This window comes from Corythoichthys intestinalis, chromosome 18, assembly GCF_030265065.1.
Source record: "Corythoichthys intestinalis isolate RoL2023-P3 chromosome 18, ASM3026506v1, whole genome shotgun sequence".
NCBI classification, from domain to species: domain Eukaryota; kingdom Metazoa; phylum Chordata; class Actinopteri; order Syngnathiformes; family Syngnathidae; genus Corythoichthys; species Corythoichthys intestinalis.
The window spans coordinates 10065583-10093416 of record NC_080412.1 but is presented as its reverse complement, the minus strand read 5'-3'; the positions used below and the strand labels follow the sequence as shown (position 1 = coordinate 10093416).

At 40.9% G+C, this 27834-nt stretch overlaps 2 protein-coding genes across 4 annotated transcripts; one reads left to right on the top strand and one right to left on the bottom strand.

The window, feature by feature from the left end:
• Positions 1-303: 303 nt before the first annotated feature.
• On the top strand, positions 304-8896 carry LOC130906770 (serine/threonine-protein kinase pim-2-like). The gene is made up of 10 exons (XM_057821381.1): positions 304-504; positions 1107-1321; positions 1390-1482; positions 4148-4242; positions 4353-4397; positions 4467-4682; positions 7036-7216; positions 7280-7453; positions 8518-8628; positions 8713-8896. Exons 1-10 carry the CDS (start codon positions 464-466, stop codon positions 8778-8780), a joined length of 1239 nt encoding a protein of 412 aa, XP_057677364.1. The 5' UTR covers positions 304-463; the 3' UTR covers positions 8781-8896.
• On the bottom strand, positions 7840-27505 carry LOC130906769 (AP-2 complex subunit beta). Of its 3 annotated transcripts, none has more exons than XM_057821379.1 (21): positions 26184-26290; positions 25508-25562; positions 25311-25416; positions 24963-25098; positions 23352-23597; positions 23076-23266; positions 22780-23001; positions 22559-22679; positions 22347-22442; positions 22139-22254; positions 20667-20931; positions 20328-20587; positions 19952-20144; positions 19429-19470; positions 17802-17957; positions 17369-17514; positions 14366-14495; positions 14170-14254; positions 13891-13977; positions 10305-10459; positions 7840-10079 (listed from the first exon to the last, which is right to left on the bottom strand). In XM_057821379.1, exons 2-21 carry the CDS (start codon positions 25542-25544, stop codon positions 10005-10007), a joined length of 2865 nt encoding a protein of 954 aa, XP_057677362.1. In that variant the 5' UTR covers positions 25545-25562; positions 26184-26290; the 3' UTR covers positions 7840-10004. The 3 variants fall into 3 exon arrangements, with proteins under 3 accessions (XP_057677362.1, XP_057677360.1, XP_057677363.1); XM_057821377.1 differs by lacking the exon at positions 26184-26290 and adding an exon at positions 27380-27505 and having other exon boundaries at positions 7892-10079; XM_057821380.1 differs by lacking the exons at positions 19429-19470; positions 26184-26290 and adding an exon at positions 27380-27505 and having other exon boundaries at positions 7894-10079.
• Positions 27506-27834: the final 329 nt, after the last annotated feature.

Here is a 27834-nt window from a genome sequence, read left to right as displayed (position 1 = left end):
TAAAATACAGCGTAATTTATGCTGGAGAGTGGGGACACAAATGGCACCCTATTAAAAAATGACCCAGGACATATGATAACGTCAGAAGTTTGATGACGTCAACCCGAAACGCGTCACTGAGACGCACGTCGTTCAAACAGTGCCCTTGAAAAATCAGCGTTCGAAAGGCGTCCAAACAGCCGCCGGAGCTTCACCGCAAAGGCCCTCCTGCGCACACGAGCCACTCAGCTAAAGCATGCATGCGCCCCCGCGTGACGCCAGCTGTGCCTCAGCGAGTAGAGAACACCTCCGGATGTTGACCGGGAGGGGGCGCTTTTCGCCAGCCCCCTTGCAGCCTCGCTCATCACTAAATAATGCTGACTGTAGTCTTCGTCTTCTGGATATTAAAAAAGAATGCATTTGTTTGTCTATTCTTTTTGACCAGTGATGGCCACCCCCGAGAGATGAATCCTAGCTACAGAAAATGTCTTTTATTTGCACAGATGAAGAAGATAATAACAAAAGGTAAGGACATTTGCAGGTCGAAATGTGAAAAGCTGTCCCCAAAAATACATTATTTTAAACTATAGGAACGTCATGAAACTGGCCAGATGAAATTGAATAATTTAGGAGTTGAGGATCATAAATATTCATATTTGAAAGAGAAATTTCAAGATTTAGAAGCTCTGCAACAGAATTCAGAAGTGTTCTATGTACAGTAGTCAAGTTCTTGGCAAACAAGCAGCCTTCTTAACTCATCAGCTGCCATTGACAGCCCTCGCAGTTCAAATGGATTTCACTCATTAAAATTCAGTTTAATAATTCTAATTTCTTTGGATGTGACTGGCATTTCTCAACCCAAAACTAGATCTGAAATATAAAACTAAATTTAAATCTTAAATTTTCTCAAAATTTTAAGACATTTCAATAAGAATTACCAAAATTATTGGCTTGAAAAATGGCAAATTTTCAGGGTCACCCTCCCCAAAACAACTCTCATTTACAATTAATGAGATGGTACAGGCCGGTTAACTTGAATGAGTTCTTATCTAAAGAGTGGTGTTTGAATAGAAAACAAAACTTCCGACTGAAATGAACATTGTGTTCAAAGTACCAACACGTTGCAGCACACGGCAAAAGACCAATCCCGACAAGACGCGCAGTCTGAAGGCAGGTCGGGTATTCCTCTGTGAACCCTCTCACAGCTCTAAGACAGATGTCCAGGTCATGAGAACCAAAAGGAAAGTGGAGGACGACGATTCGGTTCCAGCCAGGAAGAAGCTGAAAAGTTGTGAAATTATTGAGGTCGACAAGGTGTCATCGAGTACTTCAGGGGACAATGGTAGGTTACAACTCTTGTACACGGACGTTTTAATAATAAATAATCTTCCGTATGTGGACTTCTTGTAGAAAGCCTGCTATGTCCTGAAGTGGACGCAGAACCACATTTCCAAGCAAAGGATGGAGAAGAAAACGATGATGGTGCCTCAGGAGTTTGCTGGGGTTAGTGATACTTTCAATTAAGAACACACAAATGCAAAAATCCATAGAGAAGGCAGTAAAAAATGGATGAAAACAAAGTTGACCAGATACACATACAAGATTTAAAATAGGAAATAAACGTACAAATGGACAGACAAGGGATGCAGGGGGGGAACTTACATGGGTGCTAGGCGTGCAACCGCAGGTGTAAAGTGGGCATGGTTGGGCAAAGGAAGGGTCAAACAGAAAGGTAATATGATGCGTGGAGCTGTAAAATATTGTTTAAGTTAAAATCTCTGCCAGCCACTTGGGGCAGTTGTCTGGAGGGGCCCGCAAAAAAACTTCCACTTACAGCCTCTTCCTCTTCCATTTCATATTAAAAAACATCATGCAAGGAACACCAAGACAAAAAACATACTGAACCAATTATATAACCCCTAGCAAAAAGTATGGAATCATCAGTCTCGGACGAGCACTTAGACATTTTATCACATAGAGCAAACTCAGATAAAAAGCATGAAAAAATTATGAATTAGTTCAAAAGTGCAACTCTTTAGCATTCAGAAACACTAATAGAAATGAATAAAAAGCATTGTGGTGGTCAGTAAATGTTAATTTTATAGAGCAAGTGCAGGGAGATACAGTGGAGAGAACAAGTATTTGATACACTGCCAATGGTAAAACCCATTGGCAGTGTATCAAATACTTGTTCTCCCACTGCCAATGGGAAAACCCATTGGCAGTGTATCAAATACTTGTTCTCCCCACTGTATATATGGAATCACTCCATTCTGAGGGAAAAAAAATATGGAATCATAAGAAACAAATAAAGAAATAACAATTAAAACACATTTCTAGTATTTAGTAGCACCACCTCTGGCTTTTATGACAGCTTGCAGTCTCTGAGGCATGGACTTGATGAGTATTCTTCATCAATTTGGTGCCAATTCTCTTTGATTGCAGTTGCCAGATCATCCTTGCAAGTCGGAGCCTTGCTGTGGACCATTTTTCAATTTCCACCACAGGTTATCAATAGGGTTGAGATCTGGGCTATTTGCAGGCCATGACATTGACCGGTGTTTGGCCATTCCTTACTACGTGGCGAAACGTCCTACACAATGCTAAGAGCGCTTGCGCAATGCGCATGCATCCACACGCATGCGCACATCGGTTAGAAGCGGCGAGTACTCACTATTTTTGTTTTTATTTAGTTATCTAGAACCTTTTCACTGCCTCAAAGATACTTTTTGCATGTATTACCCTCTCATACTTTTAACCATTGTGTTTTTTTTGTGTTAGCTTTGAAGCAGTTGACCACATTAGTCACGTAGCGTATTTAAACCGTCTTTATTTGATATAACTACATTTAAATACTTTCTGCAGGCATTTTTTAAATTACGTTATTCCTGTATGCATCTGAACAAAACAAGTTTAGCGCACGGTAGTACTTTGTGTGTTAAATTCGACTAATGTAGACGTTTCTCCGATGTAGCAGATTTTGACAGAACACCGGATGAGTCTTTCGCCAAGGACTGTTTTAACAGTTTTAGCTCCGTGGCATGATGCATTGTCATCTTGGAAAATGACATTTTCAATTGAAGGGATAAGAACGCTGTCTAAAATTTCAATGTAAACTTGTGCATTTATTGAAGATTTAACCACAGCCATCCACCCAGTGACTTGCCTTACATGCAGCCCCATATCATTAAGGACTGAGGGAATTTTGAGGTCAGTTCTTGATAATATGGGGCTGCATGTCAGGCAAAGGCACTAGGGAACTGGCTGTGGTTAAATCTTCAATATATGCATAAGTTTACATTGAAATTTCAGACAGCTTTCTTATCCCTTCAATTGAAAATGTTTGTGATTTTCTAAGATGACAATGCATCACGCCAGAGCTAAAACTGTTAAAGCATTCCTTGGAGAAAGACTCATCCAGTCAATGTCATGGCCTGCAAATAGCCCAGATCTCAACCCTATTGATAAACTGTGGTGGAAATTGAAAAAAATTGGTCCACAGCAAGGCTACGGCCTGCAAGGATGCTCTGGCAACTGCAATCAAAGAGAGTTGGCACCAAATTGATGAAAAATACTCATCAAGTCCATGCTTCAGAGACGGCAAGCTGTCATAAAAGCCAGAGGTGGTGCTACTAAATACTAGAGATGTGTTTTGTTATTTGTTTCTTATGATTCCATATTTTTTTCCTCAGAATGGAGTGATTCCATATATATATTTCCCTGCACTTACGTTATAAAATTAACATTTACTGACCACCACAATGTTTTTTATTCATTTCTTTTAGTGTTTCTGAATGCCACAGAGTTGCACTTTTGAACTAATTATTTTTTCAAGCTTCTTATCGGAGTGTGTTCTACATGATAAAATGTCTGAGTGAGTGCTCGTCTGAGACTGGTGATTCCATACTTTTTGCTAGGGGTTGTATAACCTCCACCTTCAGTTGGTTTCACCAACTGGACGAGTCAAAAACTGTAACATGGAGTTTAAACCCTTACCCGATAAGAACACAAGGGATTGCCGTTTTTTTCCCCCATTGGAACAAATTGGTACATGGCAGATTACAGGTGGGAGTTAATAGTTGTTCGGTTCAGTCGAGTTCAGCCGCGTCAGCCAGTATGTGACGGGCCTAAGTGAACTCAAGCAACACATCTTCGTGTGGCTGTTTAGCTCAACTGGAGCTCAAATATGTGCAAGAAAGACTTCTAGCTGAAGGAGGCTGTGGATCTGTATTTGCCGGCTACCGCAAAGTAGACAATTTCCCAGTGAGTATTACATATATGCGAACGTGCTTTTAACAAATATCTCCAGATGGCCTGTATGCATATAAGAATCCTTTGATGAGACTGCATTGAAGAAAGTTTGTGCTCTGTAGGTAGCAATCAAGCACATCCCAAAAGACAACAGTTTAAGTCTACAGGTAACATCGATCACATTGACTTTTTTCTGCAGCTCAATGAAGCTATTTACCTTGCCTCTGATGTTTCAGAAAAATAAAGACAGAATCAACATTTCCTCAGAGGTTGCGGTTATGAAAAGGCTTGCTAAACACAAGCCCGAGGGCCGCTCACCATACGTCACCCTGCTGGACTGGTACGACTTGGGCCGAAAGATTATTCTGGTGATGGAGAGGCCCATTCCCGCTATGGACCTCACTGAATACCTTTGCAAAAAAGGAGGGCGCCTTGAAGAGAGTGAGGCTAAGGTACGCTAGAGGGAGATTTAAGCCGGTCCTTTGACTGCACACAGATTCAGGGCAAGATCCTGTATTTATAACAGCAGGAGGTCCGGCAGTCTAGGCATGACGAATAATTTAGCACTAATTGAACCACTAGAAAGGAAGACGAAACAACAGATAGACAGAATAGGTTGGTGAAGGAACATACATGTAAAGTAGTAAGGCAGACAATAGCTGTCCCAAAGAAGATATATTCCTAAACATAGATGGATGAAAACATACAGTGTATCACAAAAAGTGTATCACAAAAGTGAGTACACCCCTTGCATTTCTGCAGATATTTAAGGATATCTTTTAATGGGACAACACTGACAAAATGACACTTTGACACAATGAAAAGTAGTCTGTGCAGCTTATAGTTAATTTATTCCCCCCTCAAAATAACTCAAAATAAAGCCATTAATATCTAAACCCCTGGCAACAAAAGTGAGTACACACCTTCGTTAAAGTTTTCAATAATAACATACAACATGTCAGTTGTCAATATTTTGTGTGGCCACCACTATTATCCAGAAATGCCTTTACTCTCCTGCGCATGGAGTTGACCAGAGCTTCACAGGTTGCCACAGGAATGCTCTTCCAATCCTCCATGACGATGTTGCGGCGCTGCCGGATATTTGAAATTTTGCGCACCACCACCTTCCACTTGAGGATCCCCCAAAGATGTTCTATTGGGTTCAAGTCTGGAGAAATGCTTGGCCAGTCCATCACCTTTACCCTTAGCCTCTTCAGTAAAGCAGTGGTCATCTTGGAGGTGTGTTTGGGGTCATTGTCATGCTGGAACACTGCCCTGCGACCCAGTTTCTGGAGGGAGGGGATTGTGCTCTGCTGCAGTATTTCACAGTACATGTTGGAGTGCATGTTTCCCTCAATGGGATGTATCTCTCCAACATCTGCAGCACTCATGCAGCCCCAGACCGTGACATTCCCACGACCCTGCTTGACTGCGGGCATGGCACACTTATCTTTGTACTCCTCAACCGGTCACCGCCACACATGCTTGAGACCATCGGAACCAAACAAATGAATCTTCGTCTCATCAGACCGGAGTACATGGTTCCAGTAATCAATGTGCTTTGTTGAAATGTCTTCAACAAACTGTTTGCGGGGTTTTTTGTGTATCATCTACAGAAGAGGCTTCCTCCTGGGGTGACAGCCATGCACACCAATTTGATATAGAGTGCAGCGTATGGTCTGAGCACTAACAGGCTGACCCCCCACCTCTTCAATCTCTGCAGCAATGTTGACAGCACTCCTGCGACAATCTTTTAAAGAAAGCATTTGAATGTGATGCTTAGCACGTGTGCTCAGCTTCTTTGGACGACCAACCCGTGGCCTGTTCTGAGTGGACCCTGCTCTTTTAAAACCCTGGATGATCTTAGCCACTGTGCTGCAGCATAGTTTCAGGGTGTTGGCAATCTTCTTGTACCTTTGGCCATCGTCATGTAGCGCAACAATACGTCTTTTAAGATCCTTAGAGAGTTCTTTGCCATGTGGTACCATGTTGGAACTTTCAGTGACCAGTATGAGAGAGTGAGCGCTGCACTACAAATTTGAACACACATGCTCCCTATGCACACCTGGACCTAGTAACACTAACGAGTCACATGACATTTTAGAGGGAAAATGACACGCAGTACTCAATTTGGACATTTAGGGATGTAGTTTCTAATAGGTGTACTCACTTTTGTTGCCAGGGGTTTAGATATTAATGGCTATATTTTGAGTTATTTTGAAGGGAAAATAAATTAACTATTATATAAGCTGCAACCAGACTACTTTTCATTGTTTCAAATTGTTATTTTTGCAGTGCTGTCCCATGAAAAGGTATACTTAAATATCTGCAGAAATGCGAGGGGTGTACTCACTTTTGTGTTACACTGTATAAAAAGCTATCTGAATGAAATAAGACGACAATTTTCAAAAGGTACAAATAAAAATGATGGAGAGATAAAGGCCATTGAATGATGGGCAGACAGATGAGATGGCGTTGATCAAAAATGATCGTAAAAACGTACAGCCTGTCACACTGATTAAAAAAGACAACAGACTTGTAGACAAAGTACAGACAGACGGGTGTAAAGAATGGTTAAAACATGGGACTGTTTGTTCAAAAAACAATACATTCAGATAGACAATGACATTTAATGAACTACCCATTCATACTTAGATCTGTCGGACCAAAAGTTGAACAAATGGGAAAACAGATGTATAAACTGTTGTCTGTCCTACAAACACTGGTTAAAGGCTAGAAGCTTGGTGGACTCACAAAGAAATAGTTTTTGAGGACAAACAAACAGTTTGGTGTTTTTTTTCACAGGTAATAATGAAACAGCTTGTGGATGTGGCTCTAAAACTTCAGGAGCAGCGCATCTTCCACCGTGACATCAAAACAGAAAACATCCTTATCGAGAGAACCCCCGATGGTCTTCACGTACGTATCATTGATTTCGGTCTTAGCTGCTTCACCAAGAAACGATCGCTCTACAGACTATTTTTTGGTAAGGCTTAACTGTGACTATCAAAACACTTGCCTTCCATTGAACGTCAACCGGGTGTTCCAGGAACTCCTACACTGGAACCCCCAGAGTGGCTCCGCCATCAATCTTACCGGGCTGGCCCCACTACTGCGTGGCAGATTGGTACGGTACTCTTTGAAATCCTCCACGACGACGTGGAATTCCAGACAGAAGGCTTCCTCAAGGAGGAGATAAAAATTTGCTCAAAGTTATCAAACGGTAAGATGAGAGGTATGAAATACTGCTTTTGAACCCTTTTCAGGGCAAGCGACTACCGTAATTTTCAGACTCTAAGCCACTACTTTTCCCCCTCATTTTGAATCCTGCGGCGTATCGCCCAATGCGGCTTATTTGTTGATTTATTTGGGTTAATTGGTAACACTTTAATTAACTGGGAAATAACTTGCCGGATGACACAAAATGACATCCGTCATAAGCATTCATTAATGCTCATGGCAGTGTCATGTCATAATGATTATGGTCTTATGGCGCCATTGTCAAACAAAGTGTTACCAAATTCCATAACTAGCAGTTAATGAAACAACTAGAACAGTAACTGAAGAAACAATGAGCACAGAACATGAATTTAGATTTATTTACATCTGTATTTCCCCCGAGCAGAACAGTGATGGCCAAATTTAAGTTTCTTGAAACAATGATTCAAAGCTTCATGGATGCCGCCGTCAAATAACTGTTACCAGTTGACATCTTTTGATGTAAATATCTCATTATAGTGAGGACAGCTACGGCTTACAGTCCATTGCGGTTTATCTATGAACAAATGCCATTTTTGTGTCAAATTTGGTGGGTGGCGGCTTATAGTCAGGTCCACCTTAAGTTTTGGTAATTAAAAAAATATTTTTTACAAAGTTGTTATTTTTTATTGTGAATATTGCATTTGCGATATTTTTTATAAATAACTACTGTTGCACCTATAAATCAATAAAATGTTAATTAAAAAATACATTTATGGGAAAACAATTTCTGTGGTGCTCAAGTCTGCTGGTCGGTAAACTCTCGGGTAACTTACTGTTGATTTTGGGTCATTTCCTGCTTATTTTAGTCACTTCCTGTTGAGTTTGGGGCACTTTCGGGTCACTTCCTGTTGATGTTAGGTGATCTGTTTCTTGGGGCATCTATGGGTCCCTTTCTATTGACTTATTTCTATGGAAAACAAAACTACTTATGGCCCCTAATAACACTTTTTTTTTTTCATTTTAGTGCCCTGTAAAGGGTTAAGTTTGTTAGTGCTTGATTGTCATCCTCATATTTGTTGCATCAAGGTTGTCGGGATTTCCTGAAGAAGAGTTTGACCGCAGAGCCTGAAGAACGGCCCACCCTGAAAGAGCTTCGACATCACCGGTGGCTGAGTGAACCCCGGAAGGGTCACCATGGTAAGACATTAAAAATGTTAGCGTGTGTCAAAAAAAAATGTAAAGTTCGATTGAATTCACCAATGTAATCTGTTTTTGCTCCAGAGCGCCGGGATGAAGGTCACCAAAACGTCAGCTTCAAATACAGTTTTAACAACCAACTAAAACAGTAAATGCTATAAAGTAAAGATTCTTGTCCATCTACCGTTTGTCCAAATTTCAAGTCCAAATTTTCAGCTTTTACAGACGAGAGCAATGCATGGTGGTAACACTTTATTGTTATCAGATGTGGTGCAATAAATCATTTTCATTACAGTGAAAAATGTATGAACTAACATTCTTACTTTCTGTAACTGCTGACAACCGTGTGGAGTGTTTATGCGAGTGCAGCTAAATACGCATAAAAATACAGACGTCTTCAGAAAATCCACCACAAGGGATAAAACTGGACATTTACATAATCCCACCAACACGAATCATACATGTACGCAGCGATTTCTATTAGAAATTGGCTTAAGTCATTGTCTGCAATCGACGTCCAATCCATTTAAGCCCAGTGCAAATGGCTTGGATGCCTACTAGCGATAAACTGATTTAAATTCATGGCAGAAGTATAATAAGAGCCACATGATTGGACGTCTATCATCGTCAATGGCACTGAAAGATTTAATTGGATTATCATATGAAGGGTAATGCCATAGTAGGTTGCGCCAACCATTGGGGGTCATTATCTGTCACTATAATCAGATTAAAATACAACAAAAATTGGCATTTCACAAGTGAATGCTTGGCCCTGCAAGTTAGGTTCAAGTGCGGTGCATAAAGTTCGAACTGGCTCGATTATGGAAAGAAAAGAATGGAAACGGGAATGCAACAAAAAGGCTAGCGTGAAAGGAGGTAGATAAACAATAAGTAGCATTTTTCTGTGTTTGCAATAGTGGGAAGATTTTGAAAACTGGCCTTATGTTAATAAAACATTTTTACATTGCAGTTATAATTTGCATAAATATGCTGGAAATTTTCCATTACTTTCACTTTTGAGAGACAGTAATTTGGTCATTAAAAATGGAGTGTCTTATTAGGAGCGAGCTAATATCACGGTCGTAGGTTGCTGTAGAAAAAAAGTTTCTACTTTTCACTTCGATCAGTTACAACATTAAGATTTAAAAATGGAATGACTGACACATACCACACTAGCGAAAGAATAATTTTTTACATGTGAAAGCTGTTGTAATGTGTCTAGTGTGTCAACTGGGATCACAATATCAACACATTTACATTATTAACTACAACATTTACCTTATTTTTTAAATCTACTTTGAGGAAACCTGTATCTCGCCTCCATTTTGAATAGGAAGTTAGCACTGAGGTTGGATCATGTGGATGAAGCAAGCCACTCAGTTCTTCAGCACGGCGTCGTATGTCTGGTACACATACTGAGAGACCTCAGGGGCCCGACACTTGAGAGACAGCTGTGGGAGACACCAAACGGGTTGGCGATATAGTTGTTCATTCACTGCTAACCCCCCCAATTAAAATGGATTGGACGTCTAAACCCATTTAAAACTGCAGAAGTGTGGGAAGAGCCACATGTTGGATGTTTATCATTGTCAATGGTGTTGAAAGAGTTAATAGTAGGCCTATACAGTAGATTTAAATTGTGTGCAGACTTTTTATACACTGTTTGGATATTATACCGTGTAGTTGGGGTTGCCCGGCTGGATGCGCAGCTCAGCCAGGATCCAAATACCGTTGGTGAGTTTGAGGGACTGGTAGAGCATGTCCTGACCCTCCACATTCCTCTTGGCAATGGTGTAGATGTTGTTATTCTGCAGTTTGCCAGACACTGTGTCTGCAAAAGTGAAATTCAAGAGTAAAAATCCAATGTTGACGAAAAAATAACTAACATAACATTGATGTCAAATGTTACAGAAATTGTCGGGGGTACTAAAAGAACGATGAGTATTAGGGCCACATAGAGAAAGAAAGAAAAATGGGCTTACAAATATAAATTTGGTATATAATGAGATATAAAGCAACACTAGGTAACTTTTCAATTTTGGTCGATTTTGGCGATGCCGGTGGACAAAAGCGGTAGTGTTTTGCCTTAAGGAAAACTTTCCCATGAGGACCAGCAAACACCCGCACAGTGTCGTAAAATCATGATCTCCCCGTCGCCTGCAGATGGATTAAACAACGTTTTTGTTTCCAGTGGCTGTGTGAAGGATGAATAGTATTAAGGTAATGAATCCAGTTGTGGCTAAACAATAGCATATGATGATTAGCAACCATGTGGCTTAGTTTGGTTAAACTCCCCACTCCACAAGAACTCAGCTTGGGGGTGTTATGTCAGCGAGCGAAAGCCGGGCCAATGTTTATTCTTGGTATCCTTTTATCCCTGGTCGCCTTCTTTTTTTCCTCCACGACAAAACTTTCTCTTTTGTTGCTCTGCTATCTTCGTGGAATTTGCGCGAAAGCGTTCGCATCGACTTCCGTCTTTATAATGAAAGGGAAGTGATGTATGCCATAACGCAGTCAGCACATTTGTATTTTTTGTGTGTGGCAGGGTTCCTGCCACCCCCTCAAAGTTAGTGCTGGTGAAAGCGATACAGACCCCCTCAAGATATAAAAGACGTGTCATTCAACTAGTTGTCGGTCGACATATCAAAAATATTATAAAAAAATTAGAAAGGTTGAAAAGTTACCTAGTGTTGCTTTAACTCATACATTGTAATATTATGACATTAGTTGAAATATTGCGTGACGTTACGTACCATACTTTACGTCATATGCATGAATTCAGCAGGGCTAAGTCCTAATATTACGACTTTACATAATAAGACTCTGCCACCGCTGTTAAAATGCACCATATAGAGCATCTTGTGTGAAACATTAAAAATATACAACTTCAATATTGTTCATTTTATATTACGTAAACTACGTTAAGTAACGTAAAGTCATAATGCAATTTAGACATGCTGCATCCATACATATTACGTAAAGTTACATAATTACAAATTCAATCTTGTAGTGTTATGACTTAAAATGCGTACGACAGGATAAAAGTCTTAAATAGGATTATTATGTGAATTAGAATTATATTTTGAGACGATTCGACTATATACAACAATTTGGCAACGCGCAGATGACAAGAAATTAGTCTTTTAATCTGCCGGTTAGCCACGCCTACCATTATAGGGCTCTAGCGTTCCCAACAGGAGGAGGACGTCAGCAGGGTCATGGTTTCATCTGATTTAGAATTCAGCCCGTTGAGGGGGAATTATTCAGAACGAGGAAAATGCGACGAAGAGAGCCGCAAAAGGTCATTGTTTCAGTCTCCCTAATATTTTTACTGGATATTCTTTTTGTTTAAGTATTTTTCACCAATAGCTAAATGAATGGTATGGTCATGACAAATAACAGTCTTGAGCTAAATGGAATATGAAATAATAAAAATGCATTTATTCAGTACGACATGGCAAAATTACTCCATAATGGTCAAAACTGTCGACTTCTCCTTTACAGTCCCACCTCCCGAACGATATTTTATACCACCGTAGTAAGTCAGGCTTTTGTCATTTCCCTGCCCCGGCTTCGGAGAATGTAAACAAACCAAGAGGCATTAAAGCTAGCTGACAAGCTAACCCGAACCGAGTGATGTTTCAAAGTCTTCTAAGCGAAAAATCACACAAAACTAGCCCAGCTCATTTCACACGGCGGCGGGGTTGTCGACCGTCTTCGCCGATCGGCAACCTGCCCAGCGAGCAAGTTACAGCTCGTCCCATGCTGCGGGTGGGAGAGCATGTTCGCCGGGGAAGGAGCTGGAGAATTATCACCGAACAAACTGGCCGACGTCGGAGGACCACGTAGCTGCCACATAGTCAACACGAATATGGCGTAAATTAATGAATACACGGCCAACACGTAATCAGAGAGAGTCATATGAGTCGCTGCAGTTTTTGTGCAGCTAACATGTCAGGATGTGTCTGAGGAGAACTTTTCTACATGTCTGTCCATGATCAAACATAAGGGGTGGGGTGCGACAAGATGCCGGTCGTTGGCCAAGTGGCATTCTCGGTGGACAAGGAGCATTGTCAGCCACAAAATGCAAGCCACCTCCGTATTAAAACGGGCACCGTGATCCCAGTATTTCACATAATACAAAACAAGATGTTTACTCATTTCCTCACAAGTCCAATGGTCCTACATTTGTCGCACACTTGTCTTGGCCGATCTCGGGGTAAACGGAAACTTTCTGAAACCCAAAACGGCTCACACGCCTCTCCCTGGTGCAGCTACAAAAACCTGCAGCCGTTCAGCTGGCGTGATTAAAAAAAAAAAAAAAAACGAATCCGCAAAATCAGCTGAATCCGCAGTCCCTCTGCGTGTTATAAAGCAATGCTGTATTGTGATGCTTGATGAGATGCTGACCCGGGTGACGTCACATTCGCATTCGTCCTAAACCCGAGACTGAAGCCGGAAGTCACTCATTTTCATGCCGCGGGATTCAAAAATTGAATATATAAAACGAGATGGCTTCACACACATCCAAGCGGTCCATTTCATTCACGAGCATAAAACACAGTGTGAAATATGAAATAAACATCCTTTTTGGTGTCATACGCACTTTAAATCTCTTAATATTATGACTTTGTTCTCAAAGACCTACTTTTTTCCTTTCCTTTTGTGGCCCTAATACTCCACTGTATCTAAAGAACTAAGCCAACATAGCATTTTTGCTAAAACAGAACTTTTTGAACGTTGTATACCAATCGTGTCTTCTTTATTATAACATGTGAACAGAAAAATATTCAGAGAATGATTCATATTTCAGAAAATTTGCCTCCGGAGTTTCTGTCGTCGGCAAAGATTGTGTTCCAACATTTGTTCCACTTCACACACCATATCAAACACAAGAGTGGTGAACTAGTTCAGACTTTGCTACCACCAGCAACATATCTATGAGGGTGAGGATAATCAATTCGCTCTTTTAGGAGACCTCAACAAACATACTGGAAAACTAGCAGACAGCTACTTTGTAAAGTATACTATTTATGAGCATCATCGAAAAGGTGGGTGTTTCCTTCAGGTTGAAGAAATTGTGGTGTATCCTATAAAAGAGGCATGTGGGAAGACAGAAAGCAAGCAAGTGAGGAATTTTATTTTGTCAAGTTCCTTGTTGGGAATTCCCAGGGTTTAACCTTTCATGTCTGCTGTACAGTTGGTTAAAAAAGGCCTTCTTATCAGGCTTTATAGTCAATTTAAACCGTTTGCAAGACCTACCAGCATTTAAGTGGCACTCCTTTATCTGATACTGTAGTTCATTTTCATTGGGAATGTCTTTCCAGGTAGCAAGGAACACCTGTCGTTCTAAGGACAAAAGAGACGAGCTTGAGAAGTGAAGTACAATAACTGGTCAATGCTGCAAATTCAGCGGAAACTGAACCTGTGCATGATACGCAGTACCTTTAAAAAAAAAATTTTTTTTTTTTGTTCAAACTAAACCTATTTATTTGTTGTGGAAGTTACTGATTTAACTGGTTAGGCATATGGATAACAAACCCATTTTTCCATCTTCAACAAAGAATATGTTGAGAGGGATGAGGACGCTGTAGTAGAAAACATCTATGTTGTTCTTCACAGCAACCTGCGTGCAAAGCAGAAATTTGCATTAGTGTATAAAGTCCAAATGGATTGGACGTCTATTGCCATCAATGGCAGCCAATGACATAATCGTCACTTGGATGTGTTCCTCTACCTGAAGATTGTTAAGGGGGTCCATCTTCATGACTGGCCCAATGGTGTTTATGGGCAAAGAAACATCAATGGCCTGGCTGGGCATCAGTGGAGTATGCATGGGCAGTGGGCTGGTTGGGATCATCCCAAAGCTGCAGTAGAACATAAATTTGTAAAAAAAAAAATTAAAAAAATAAAAAAATCTTCTTGAAATCATAATTTTTTGGCAAAACTCCAAAAGTGGGCCGGACAAAAGTATTGGCACCCTCAGCCTAATACTTGGTAGCACAACCTTTAGACAAAGCTTCAGGTATCAATCTATGAGTTTCTTACAATGCTCTGCTGGAATTTCAGACCATTCTTCTTTGGTCAAGTGCTCCAGGTCTCTGAGATTTGAAGGGTGCCTTCTTCAAACTGCCATTTTCAGATCTCTCCACAGGTGTTCTATGGAATTCAGGTCCGGACTCATTGCTGGCCACTTTAGAAGTCACCAGTGCTTTCTCTCAAACCATTTGCTAGTGCTTTTTGAAGTGTGTTTTGGGTCATTGTCCTGCTGGAAGACCCATGACCTCTGAGGGAGACCCAGCTCACTCACACTGGGCCCTCCATTATGCTGCAAAATTTGTTGGTAGTCTTCAGACTTCATAATGCCATGCACACGGTCAAGCACTCCAATGCCAGAGGTAGCAAAGCAACCCCAAAACATCAGGGAACCCCCGCCATGTTTGACTGTGGGGACCGTGTTCTTTTCTTTGAAGGCCTTGTTTTTCCTATAAACTCTATGTTGATGACTTTTCCCAAAAAGCTCTACTTTTGTCTCATCTGACCAGAGAACATTCTTACAAAACTTTTTTGGCTTCTTTTGCTAAGTTTTGGCAAACTCCAGCCTGGCTTTTTTATGTCTCTGGGTCAGAAGTGGGGTCTTCCTGGGTACCCTACCACAGAGTCCCTTTTCATTCAGACACCGACGCATAGTACGGGTTGACATTGTTGTGCCCTCGGACTGCAGGACAGCTTGAACTTGTTTGGATGTTAGTCGAGGTTCTTTATCCACCATCCGCACAATCTTTGGTTGAAATCTCTCATCATTTTTTTCTTTTCCGTCCACATCTAGGGAGATTCGCCACAGTGCCATGGGCTTTACAGTTATTGATGACACTGCGCACGGTAGACATGGGAATATTCAGGTCTTTGGAGATGGACTTGTAGCCTTGAGATTGCCCATGCTTCCTTACAATTTTGCTTCTCAAGTCCTCAGACAGTTCTTTGATCTTTTCTACATACTCAATGTGGTACACACAAGGACACAGGTCAGAGGTTGAGTCACCTTTAATCCATTTTAACTGGCTGCAAATGCGATTTAGTAACTAATTTCCACTACCTGTTATGTGCCACAGGGAAGTAACAGGTGCTGTTAATTATACAAATTAGAGAAGCATCACATGATTTTTCAAAATACTTTTGTCTGTCCCATTTTTTTGAGTTTTGTGTAAAATGATAATGATTTAATCCCCCCCCCAATTGTCTTTTGTGTTTTTTCATTGCAGGCAAAATCAATGATGATATTACTACCAAAGCATTTGTAACTGCAATCATTTTCTGGGAGAAACTGAGCATTATCTGACAGAACTGCAGGGGTGCCAGCAGTGTGTGTATATTATATATATATATTATTATATATAGGGCTGTAACGGTACACAAAAATCTCGGTTCGGTACGTACCTCGGTTTTGAGGTCAAGGTTCAGTTCATTTTCGGTACAGTAAGAAAACAAAATGCAAAATATAAATGTGCTAGTTGTTTATTACACACCTTTGTGCTTTCAACAATAGGAACATTAGCCTATACAAAGCTAGAATTCTGCTCAAAAAGTAGCGGGTATTTATAGATAATCCAACAACAATTTGCCTTTCAGACCCCGCGTATAGGTCAGCTTTCTTTCTGAAAGAAAGAAGAAAAAAGTCCTGTGCTAAAGAGAAACGCAATCCCAATGACAAAGATTTTAACCTGTATTTTACATATGAAATGCCTCAATTATTTTTTTTTCTTATGAACGGTTTTCAAAAGCTTTATTGGCGGATTTTCTCAAGTTAAAGTGCCACACAGAAATTAATAAATTTAACTGTGTAAGCAGGATATGTGTATTATTCTTATTATTTAATTACAGGTGTTTTAGCTCATTTCAATTTATTTTATTTAAATGGACTATTATTTATTATGTGTTTATATTTTACAAATGTGATGTAGTATTCATTTATATTGTATATTTTATGTTGTATAACTTTAGTTTCTATGTGAATATTAGTTCCTACTTGTTTTGTTGTGGTAGGAGGGTTTTGTATTGAACACGGGGCCGTGTTGGTTATTATTATAGCAGAGAAGACAGCAGTAAATCAACAAAGACAAGTCAACTGTGCCCCGATCTACCACTCAAGAGATCTGATGGACTCAAAATGTGGGTTACGATTGCATATTAGTTTGAAAATCGACCGGATCCACCGTACTTTTACACGAGTGACTTCCGGTCTGCCCGATTCTAGTACCGGTAGTAGTATTGACGCAGGAGGGTCGCATCTCGCGTCAAATCATAAACTCTGCCGTTCTTTTCGCGTGCGTCGCGTTGAGCCGCTTCTGGGACGCGTCTAACACGCGGCCACACTGCGACTGGTGTGCATTGGCTGATTCACTTTAACACCTGCGTTTCACTGCGTTCTCGCAGCGGCCACGTTGTCGCGCCGTTGACGTTTCTGGGTTATACTGTCCTACCGTTTTGGTCCTCATTATAGTAGAGAAGACGGAGTGAATATAATCTACACAAAGAAACTGTAACCCGATCGACTCACAGCCTCGAAAAGGGTTACATTACGTCAGAAACTCGTTCAGTGTGCCTCCGTTCCGAACTGAGCACCACGTACCAAAACGGTTCAATACAAATACATGTACCGTTACACCCTTAATTATACATATACACATATAGCCTCAGCTGGAGGTTCAATTAGGAAAACATGGCTAGAACATTTATTGACCTGTTTTTGTTGAACTGAATAGCAAAGTCGGTCATGTGCTGCAGGGCCTTGTTCGTGAATGTCATGTCCATGTACATGTGGCCCTGGCGACGAGAGAAAGTTCCAGAGATCTCCAATCCTTTGGCTTTAACTGCAGGCAGCCACACCTTTAAAAAAAAGTGCCATTGTAAATGGTCAGCAAGTCAAGATGTTTGTTGCTTGGTTGCAATTTTATATAAAACTTTTGGATAATGAAATATTTCCTTTGTGAACCGGTCCCAGCTCTCTGCCATTGCACTGAATTGCATTGTATTTTAGTTTGTTAAAACTTGATTTCAAGACTACGCCTTTTAAGACTTGACATTTAAGTATTTTTAACAAATGACTAATAATAACAAGTTTTCTGGGGGGAAAGACTGTAAACCTAGTTTTTAATACAAGTATTCAAACTCACAGCTTTCGGGGCTACATAGCCTCCAGATGTGATGGCCATTCCTGTGGAGAGTTCGAAAAGGTCGTTCAGGCCGCTGCTGCTGACAGCCGGAGGCGCAGGAGTTGGCGACGGAGCAAAAGTGCTCGGGACGGACGAAGGGATAAAATTTTGCCCAACCTGAAGCGACAATATCACAGCGGTGAACCGGATGATTTTAAGTTTGTGTCACTAACACGGCGGTGACAAAAGTGCTAAAGAAAGATGATAAGAATCACACAAGAAGCTCAAGCAAATGTTCTCCGGGTTACCAAAGCCCTTATGAGAAGAAGAGGCGAGCAAGGTCAAATGAGAGGGGCGGGTGTGACTTAGCAAGTTCTGGCCTGTTCATGGTTCATGGACTACACAGTGTATCACAAAAGTGAGTACACCCCTCACATTTCTGCAGATATTTAAGGATATCTTTTCATGGGACAACACTGACAAAATGACACTTTGACACAATGAAAAGTAGTCTGTGTGCAGCTTATATAATAGAGTCAATTTATTTTCCCCTCAAAATAACTCAAAATATAGCTATTAATATGTAAACCCCTGGCAACAAAAGTGAGTACACCCCTTTGAAAAAATGTACATTCCTAAATGTCCAAATTGAGTATTGCTTGTCATTTTCCCTCCAAAATGTCATGTGACTTGCTACAGGAGTGCTGTCAGCATTGCTGCAGAGACTGAAGAGGTGGGGGTGTCAGCCTGTTAGTGCTCAGACCATACGCCGTACTCTACATCAAATTGGTGTGCATGGCTGTCACCCCAGGCAGAAGCCTCTTCTGAAGACGGTACACAAGAAAGCCCGCCCGTCTCATCAGACCATAGGACATGGTTCCAGTAATCCATGTGCTTTGTTGATATGTCTTCAGCAAACTACCATAGGACATGGTTCCAGTAATCCATGTGCTTTGTTGATATGTCTTCAGCAAACTGTATGCGGGCTTTCTTGTGTACTGTCTTCAGAAGAGGCTTCCTCCTGGGGTGACAGCCATGCAAACCAATTTGTTGTAGAGTGCAGCGTATGGTCTAAGCACTAACAGGCTGACCCCCCACCTCTTCAATCTCTGCAGCAATGCTGACGGCAGTCCTGTTACGAGTCACATGGCATTTTGGAGGGAGAATGACAAGCAGTACTCAATTTGGACATTTAGAGACGTACGTTTTTTCAAAGGGGTGTACTCACTTTTGTTGCCAGGGGTTTAGATATTAATGGCTATATTTTGAGGGGAAAATAAATTAACTCTATTATAAAGCTGCACACAGACTACTTTTTATTGTGTCAAAGTGTGATTTTGTCAGTGTTGTCCCATGATGAAATATCTGCAGAAATGCGAGGGACGTACTCACTTTTGTGATACAATGTATATTCAGGAAGGATACTCAAATAACTAATTTCATTTTGACCATTTACCTCGAAGCTCTCTAAATGTCAAAATTTGTGCTAAATGTAACAACAACTGAGGTCAGATGGCCTCACTACAGGCCAAAATGTGCCAAGTGTTAGCATAGCGAGTGTGTAGCTGAATTTCAAGAAAGGCGATTAGACGATACGGAGTTGAAAAGTGTTGGAGCATGCAGCCAGACAGAAGGGGCTTGGACTTACAGCTGGACTTCCCCCAACACCGCCGCCCAGGTCTCCCCCCAGCTATAGGACAGAGAAGGTGCAAAAAGAGAGAGGGGGCCCCCCAAAAAACAGCATCCAAACATCACAGACAGACCACACAAAAAGACAAGACAGAGACTTTTCTTAGCAACCGCAAGCCATCAAGAGGAGTCTTCAATCAATTCTGGGAAAATAAACAACTTGAAAATGATTTTTTTTTTTCCTTCATCTGTAACATTTGCCACCATCTTGTGGCATTAATAGGCTGTCAATTACTTGCATATTTAGCTATTCACAGCGAAATACTATCCAATTTTCCCCAGTTGGGATAAGGTTGGTATGTCTCTTCAGTAATTATGCACACGGGGACCACTAGGAGCAGCATTTGAGGAAATATTGAAACATTTTAACTCAGTTGGTGATCATATTGCCCTGTACAGCCAATGCTAAAGCTTCACTGTCAGTTTTTACTAAGCATGTTTAATATTTTATTTTCTCGGTTAAGGTTATTGTCAAAGCTCACCAAGCTGTCCAGGCCACCCCCCAGAAGGTCCACGGCACCCATCTGCATGGAGGACACCTGAGGAACATTGACCGGTGGACCCAAGTCCAGGTTGAGAAGGTCGCCGAGTAGATCGCCCTGGCTTGGGATGACATGCGGCTGGTCCATAGCAGCTGCTGGGCCGCCACTCACCGGACTCTCTCCTGTCTCAATGCTGTGGGTAGTAGGGGAAAATGATCCTGTTTGGGACTTCTTCCCAACCAACCAACCAACCAACCGTGCACGCGCCAAAAATATGTCAACAACATCTTCCGATACACGATTTACAAAAAAATTAGATGCAACGCTTATACAGGCTATTCAGATAGTGGACATGCATAGACTGATTCGTATGTACCTGCTATGTTGGACAGGGAGGTGTTTGCGGTGGATTCCGTGGCTGCCCTCCACAAAGGCGCTGGGTGGCTTGTGATAGACAGACGCCAGTGAGCCAATGTGGCAGATAAGCTCATCCAGCAGGGTGGGCTCTATCAGATCCGTCTCTTCGGAGATGAGGGGCTTCTCGGACAGTACCACCTCCTTAGCGGTTACCGGGTCTGTGGACAACAGGCGCCAATAGATGTAGCCCCTGTCGCGCAGGTCCGGGTTGTCCGAGTCCTGCGTTAGATGACAGAGTTGACCCAATTGAAGTAGTAGATTAATAGCATAGATGGGGGGGTTGTTTTTTTTTTTTTACCTGTGTGGCCAGGCTAAGGACCTGCTGCACCAACTCTTGCGTCTCAGATGGCTTTTTCAAGAAGAGCTTGACAATGGCGGTCAGCAGAGTCAGCTGCACCTGGGTGCTCTCATCATGGAAGCCCTCGAGGAAGCTCTCCAGCAGTTCATCTGCATTGTCGATCCTTTCGGCGTACTCGCCCACGATCCAGATCATGGCGGCACGAGCGTCGGGCTCATCCAGGGAGTCCAGATTCTCACACAGGGTGGCAATGATGCTCTCGTACCTGCAAGAAGTCAGTACAGTGATCCCTTGTTTTTCGCTGTTAATGGGGACCAGAACCCGCTGCGATAAGTGAAAATCCATGAAGTAGCCTCCCACCCCCTTTGTGTTCAATGTATTCAGATTTAGCATTGGAAAGAGATACATATATAAAGACTTTTCCCACTTTTTTTCCCAAATTAAAAAAAAAACTTTATATATATATATATATATATATATATTTAAATAAATGGTTTTCAAGCACTTCAAATCTAATAATTATGATACGTTTTAAACATGTTACTGTCCCACCATTTTTTTTTTTATACAAGAGTAAAGCAGAAAAATGCTTGGCTTTATCAAATGCTTCATTGAGTGAGTCCACTCAAATCCGCTGAAGCTGCTCACTTACACACAATGAGTTGCCACAGTAACTGTTTAACAAGTTAAACGATGATTGATGCATGCGGTGCTTTGAAGTCCGCTTCTCTGGTAAGTTCAAACATTAAATGTCTGTCAAACGTTGTTAACTTTAATAAGCAAGTCCCGTGCAGTCAATGTCTAACCAACATAGAGCATGGAGAGGGAGGGAGGGAGCGAGAGTGAGACTAGGCAATCGGCTGGGGCTAGCTCATCTGCATTTAAAAAAAATTTTTAATTCAAAAGAAATGCTCGATAGACTGAAGGCGCAAAGTTTGAAACGCGAAATAGCGAGGGATCACTGTAACTTTTTCAGGGCACTGATTAAACCCATGGGCTGTCATTGACGGCGTTAGTCCATTCCATTGTTCATTCGCCCCTCCGAGTCAAAATATATTAAAAGTCTAGCACCATCAATGGAAGCTGATGACTTATTATAACATGTTTTTTTAATGTGGAAAAGGCACACTACATTATGATACACATATAAAGATTCATTTTAGTTTAAAAGTAATTGTTAAGATATGTTCTTTTCATAAGGTTTTTATATATCCAAAATTTTGATTTTTGTGGGAGGGAAAAAAACAAACTATGTTAAAGTGCCTATTACTAAAAAACAATGCTTACATAGTCAAAAAACTAAATATTTTTTCAGAAAATGCTAGCACTGAAAGAGTTAATAATAACTTTTAAAAAGTGGATGCCAGATCATTAAGAGGCTAAGCTTTTAAGTTACCAAAAATAGTCACTTTCCCTACAAAGGGTTAAGTAGCCTTAAACTCTAAAATGTTAGATACGAAAAAGAAACGCACTTGTTGGGGTACTTGCGAAAGATGTCTCTGATGACCACGATGGCCTCCTGCACGACATAGTTGACTTTGGTCTGGATTAGGTCTAGCAAGGTGCTGACGCAGCGTTCTGCCGATTGCTGTCAACGAGAGTTGTGGTCACATTCTGAAAGTTTTATGAAATCCGTCGGCATGTGTTTAATCAACTATGTAATTAAATCTGTTATCATACCTCTACTTTAATCGCACAACGACCAATGGCACGGACAGCCTTGCGCACAAAGTCAACGTCCACCTCTGTAGCATACTCCTTCAACTCAGCCAGTACCTGAAAAACATCAAACATGGAGCATACAACTGTCAGGTGTGCATCTTCAAAGCTAGCGCAACCACACTGATGACAAAAAGTCCCACATGAGGAGTGTTTTTTTGTGTGTTTTATACCTGAGCAATGTTTGCCTGAGAAGCCAAGCGGATCATGATGTCCAGTTTCTCCAGCTTTACGTAAATGGGGTCATTGTACTTGACAAAGAACACTTTAATTTCCTGCTTGAGGATCTCAGGCCTGAACACAAATAAACAACATTAACTCATTGGCTGCCATTGTTCGGACGTCTCACATTATTAATGGCACTAAAGAGTTAACGTGCCAAAAAGTCACACACCTTTTCTGAACTATGAGGTTGATGTTCCTCAGAGCCACATATTGGACCTCCGGCTCACCGGAGAGCAAGGTAACGAGCGGCGGCGACAACTTCTTCAGCAGGGTGTTGTAATAGTCAGAGTCTTTTGGCAAAAGCTCCAAGAACTTCATCAGAACCTTTACGGCAGAAAGGACTACCGCAGAGTTGGCGTGCGACAGCCGCGGAGTGACGCGCTCGCAAATGCTTGGGAGGAAGAGAAATATTTGAGTTGTTGATGAGAGGATCCGGAAGTACTCCTATGCAGAAACAAGAGTTACCTTTGGGCTTCACGCTCGTCTTTGGGGTTGTAGTTGGATAGGCAGTCCAAGATGAAGATCTGGCCCCATTCGGTGCACTCGTTGAGGGCCGTCAGAAGCTTGTTGATGTTCTGGGGGTTGAGGTCCAGCAGGTTGCTGTTGGGGTGAGACTCGCTGATCTCTGACAAAGCGGCTACAGCGTTAGCGACAACCTAAAAAGGATGTGTTTTGTTTAGTAACGTAAAATAATTTTTTATCGGATTACTATATTTATGGAACAATCCGTTCATCACCAACCATGGGATTGGAGTCGGCGATGAGATCCCTCAGCGAGTCCAAGAAGCCCTGGTCCTCCACCATCTGGGCGTTGATGTCGTGAAGTTTGGCCACACACACCGCCGCTGTCTTCCTCACGTACGGGTCTTCGTCCTTCAGGCATTTTCTCAGAGGCTCGCAAAGGTACTCGGTAATTTTGTCAACACGGATGCAGCCCATTGTTCGGACTGCTAAGGCCCGGATAAGGGGGTTAGGGTCCTCACAGTCCTGGGAGGTCACATGAAAATCATTCGATGAGAATATTCCCAGTTCAGAAACAACATTTGTTTGGAGAGAATAAAATACTTTCCAAGTACGTGGAATCACATTTTGGGTCAAGTTGGCCACAATATTAACATTGGGTATACAGGTGCGACCTACATGACCCAATGTGTGACGTACGCCAGGTCTCAATTATAATGATATATTTTGATTATTTTGATTATATCTTAATGATTACTTTTTAAATTATATTTACTAAATAAAATTAGAACTGAATAAAATGTTAATTAAAAAAAATATTGAAAAAAAAACACTCTGGTTATGAACCCCAATTACAACAGAGAATTAGGGCCACAAAAAGTAAGAAAAATAACAGTTCCGAGAATAAAGCCATAACATTACGATGTCAAATCCTTTTAGAATGTGAAGACTGGATAATTGATTCCAAAGTTCCAGCATCATCACCTTGTCCAGTGCAGATTCTTGACTATTGACACCTTGTCCAATGCAGATTCTTGGACAAGGTGATGATGCTGGAACTTTTGTTTGGTGCGGTTCCAGTCAGATTTACAAAGATGACTGCCTGAAGAAAACATCAAAATTCCCTCAGTTCTTCATGATATGGGGCTGCATGTCAGGCAAAGGCACTGGGGAGATGGCTGTGGTTAAATCTGAATGCACACGTTTACATTGAAATTTCGGACAGCTTTCTTATCCCTTCAATTGAAAATATGTTTGTCATTTTTCAAGATGACAATGCATCATGCCACAGAGCTAAAGCTGTTCAAGCATTCCTTGGAGAAAGATTCATCCAGTCAATGTCATGGCCTGCAAATAGCCCAGATCTCAACCCTATTGAAAACCGAAATTGAAAAATGTGAAAAAAAGGCTCCGACCTGCAAGGATGATCTGGCAACTGCAATCAAAGAGAATTGGCACCAAATTGATGAAGAATACTCATCAAGTCCAATCCTCAGAGACTGCAAGCTGTCATAAAAGCCAGAGGAGGTGCTACTAAATACTAGAGATGTGTTTTGATTGTTTTTTTTTTGTTTCTCATGATTCCATATTTTTTTTCCTCAGAATTGAGTGATTTCATATATATTTCCTTGCAATTGCTCTATAAAACTAACATTTACTGACCACCACAATGTTTTTTATTCATTTCTTTTGAGTGTTTCTGAATGCTAAAGAGTTGCACTTTTGAACTAATTCATTATTTTTTCAAGGTTTTTATCCGAGTTTGTTCTACATGCTAAAATGTCTGAGTGAGTGCTCGTCCCAGACTGGTGATTCTGTACTTTTTGCTAGGGTTTGTAGTACAATAGAAGCGCATCCAAAGTTAAGGCAAAGAGACAGGGTTGAGCTTGCCTTGACAAAACTGTTGACAGCCATGATGGCCATGTCCGGCTGGTTCTTTGCATAGTTCATCAAGTAGAGGTACACCAACTTCTTCAGCTCTAGGTTGTCGGTCTGCATGCAATTGACCACATCTGGGAACAAAGAGCTGAAAAGAGACTCCATCAGAATTAGGCATTAGGAATTGTGGAGAATAGAGCTCCTGTGATGACCACTACTCCATTGATTATTCAGGTAAACAATGATTTTGTATGATTCAACAAAATAACATGCATATGAGAGGTCAAGTTATTATTTGATTACCTGTTAATCAATACATTCAGAAATCTTATTATTCTGACGTGTTTGTTAGGACTTTACCTGACATCCTTGCCAACAGTCATGGCAGCAATGACCTTTTTGACGGCTTCCTTTCGCTTCTCCTTCTTCTCATTGTTGAGCTCGGCCTTGAGCTCAAAAATCTCCCCTGCAATTGCAAAAAATAGGGTAATTTTTAATTGAATGTTCTATTTACTACTTTAACAATATGGAATTTTCTGATGCTTTTTAATACTTGCCTTTTTTATTTGTTGTGAAATACTTGGAGTCCGTCATGATTGTATTTCTTGCAGACTGCAGTAGAACATATATTAAAAAGGGAACAAGAACACTAGCAAAACCTGCTTGCTTACACATGAACTCACTCAAAAAGGGGCTGTTTGATTATTCCATTCGATGAAGGTATTTACATATTGCTCCAAAATGGAAGTTATATTGTAGAAAAGTAACTCTTTTAGTACCATTGAGGATAAGACATCCAATCATATGGTTCTTTTCATGCTTCTCTTGTGAATTTCAATGAGTTTGTCACTAATAGCAGTGGGTAGGGCTTACTGACACTGTTCAGTGGTTCACATCTTATTTACATGATTGAAACCATCAGTCAGAACGAACCAAATTCAAGTGTGGAGTCCCTTAAGGGTCAATTCTTGGACCACTGTTATTTAACATCTATATGCTTACCCAAGCTCGGATTATGGAACAGTATGACATCTCCTATCACACCAATGCAGATGGCACACAACTCTACATTTCTGTGTCCCCACATGATTTTAATCCCTTAGTCTCCTTGAGTAAATGCATTCATTAAAATCAATGAAGGATGTGGCAGAATTTTATCCAGCTAAATGTGGAGAAGACAGAAGTGATCATTTTTGGGCCAAAAAATGAAAGATCAAAACGATAAGCAGGCACCTTAGCACAGGGGTTCCCAAACTATTCCACATCGGGCCGCTGTGGGTGCTGGATTTCTTTCCAACAAAACAGGACGGCACATGTGTACCAATCTGGTGTTTTACAAGTGTAATCAGTTGATTGTAGTCAGGTGCTGCTTGTTTTAGCAGAAACCTCATTGGTTAAACGGGCTGGACTTGATCGGTAGAAACAAAAACCAGGACCCACAGAGGTCCTTGAGGACCAGTTTGGGAACCACTCCCTTAGCACAACTACAAATCAACTCTTTTGAACTAATTCATTATTTTTTAAAGCTTTTTATCAGAGTTTGTTGTACATAATAAAATGTCTGAGAGTGCTCGTCTGAGACTGGTGATTCACATACTTTTTGCTAGGGGTTGTATATACACATAGTCTGTATGGCTCTTATGGAATCACATTTTAAAATATGTTGGGTGTTTTGGCTCTCTCGGTCCCAAAGTTTCCCGGCCCCTGTTCTACAGTCCTCAGGGCAAGACAGGAAGACCTTTTGTTATTTAATTGACAGTAAAACATACGTTTGTATTCAAGCCAATTTCACAACCTGTACATTTACAGACTGTTTCACTTTTTTTTTTTTTTTTTTTTACAAAACTATCTGTACTTTTATTTCTGAAAATGAATCCTCCCCAGTCTCTGTACTCATAGGGCAATCTAAATCCAACTCTTGCATTCCTTCTCATAAGGTGTACCCAATGAATTAAGTATTTTCTGTCGACGTAGCATCTTCAAGCTTTTCACACAAACATTGATGCTTTCGTTAAATATTATGACTACAAATGCAACTATTTAACATGACTTTAGATACTCAACATGAACGAAAAGCACATATAAGGGATGTTACAACGCCTATTTTTTTGGCTTGAGAAGCTCAACCAGATGTTTGCTAATGCTAACTGGCTAGATAGGTTCCTATATGCTACACGACTAGCAATGCAAACGGACGCAAACAATCATATCGTGACAAAAAAATGCTCTTTTATAACCTCGCTCTCATTCACATCGTTATCAAATCAATACATAATTGCTAAATCCATTTAGTAAAATTCGGCCTAGTTTTCATTGCGGATGACAGACACGAAAGCCAAGTCGTGACTACGTGACACGGACTGAGGGAAAAAAAAGAAATACAAGAGTAATTCTGTCAAAAGGTGACAAAGGGACACTTATTTCCATACCGAGTTGAATGCACAGAAGAGTAAATGTTTTGACGGTGCAGGACGAAGGTTGGTCCCTTCCCTGGTCAGAGGAAGATGGAGAATCTGTAACGGGTGAGACGTTCACGAACAACTTCCCCTTTGCGTTGACGCTCGACGGAAAAGCGACGAGTACAATCTCGAAAATTTCGACAAAAAATCATTTTAGGTTCTTTTTCAGACGTTTGTCTCTTAGTTGTTGTTTTTTTATGTTGAAAAATGGAAATAAGTCTTAACACGATGATATACTGCTTCTGCATATATATTTTCCCATATTTTTGAACGCACCGTGCCATGAATGAAAGGCCTCATTGACTCTAAATGTTTTATGGTCGATTACCATGGAGAGATTTATGTTAAGTTTTAATTCTAGTACACTAGAACAGTAAGATTATGACATCCAAAGTATTTATTTTTGGAAACGTGATTGTTACAAC

Coding starts and splice junctions, on each gene's coding strand:
- LOC130906770 (XM_057821381.1), top strand. CDS start 464: ATGTCTTTTATTTGCACAGATGAAGAAGATAATAACAAAAG. Junction 1,483..4,147: donor TGCCTCAGGAGTTTGCTGGG/GTTAGTGATACT, acceptor GTGGCTGTTTAG/CTCAACTGGAGCTCAAATAT. Junction 4,398..4,466: donor ACAACAGTTTAAGTCTACAG/GTAACATCGATC, acceptor CTGATGTTTCAG/AAAAATAAAGACAGAATCAA.
- LOC130906769 (XM_057821377.1), bottom strand. CDS start 25,544: ATGACGGACTCCAAGTATTTCACAACAAATAAAAAAG. Junction 23,267..23,351: donor TCGCCGACTCCAATCCCATG/GTTGGTGATGAA, acceptor CATCCTTTTTAG/GTTGTCGCTAACGCTGTAGC. Junction 20,932..22,138: donor TTTCGCAAGTACCCCAACAA/GTGCGTTTCTTT, acceptor GACTTCTTGCAG/GTACGAGAGCATCATTGCCA.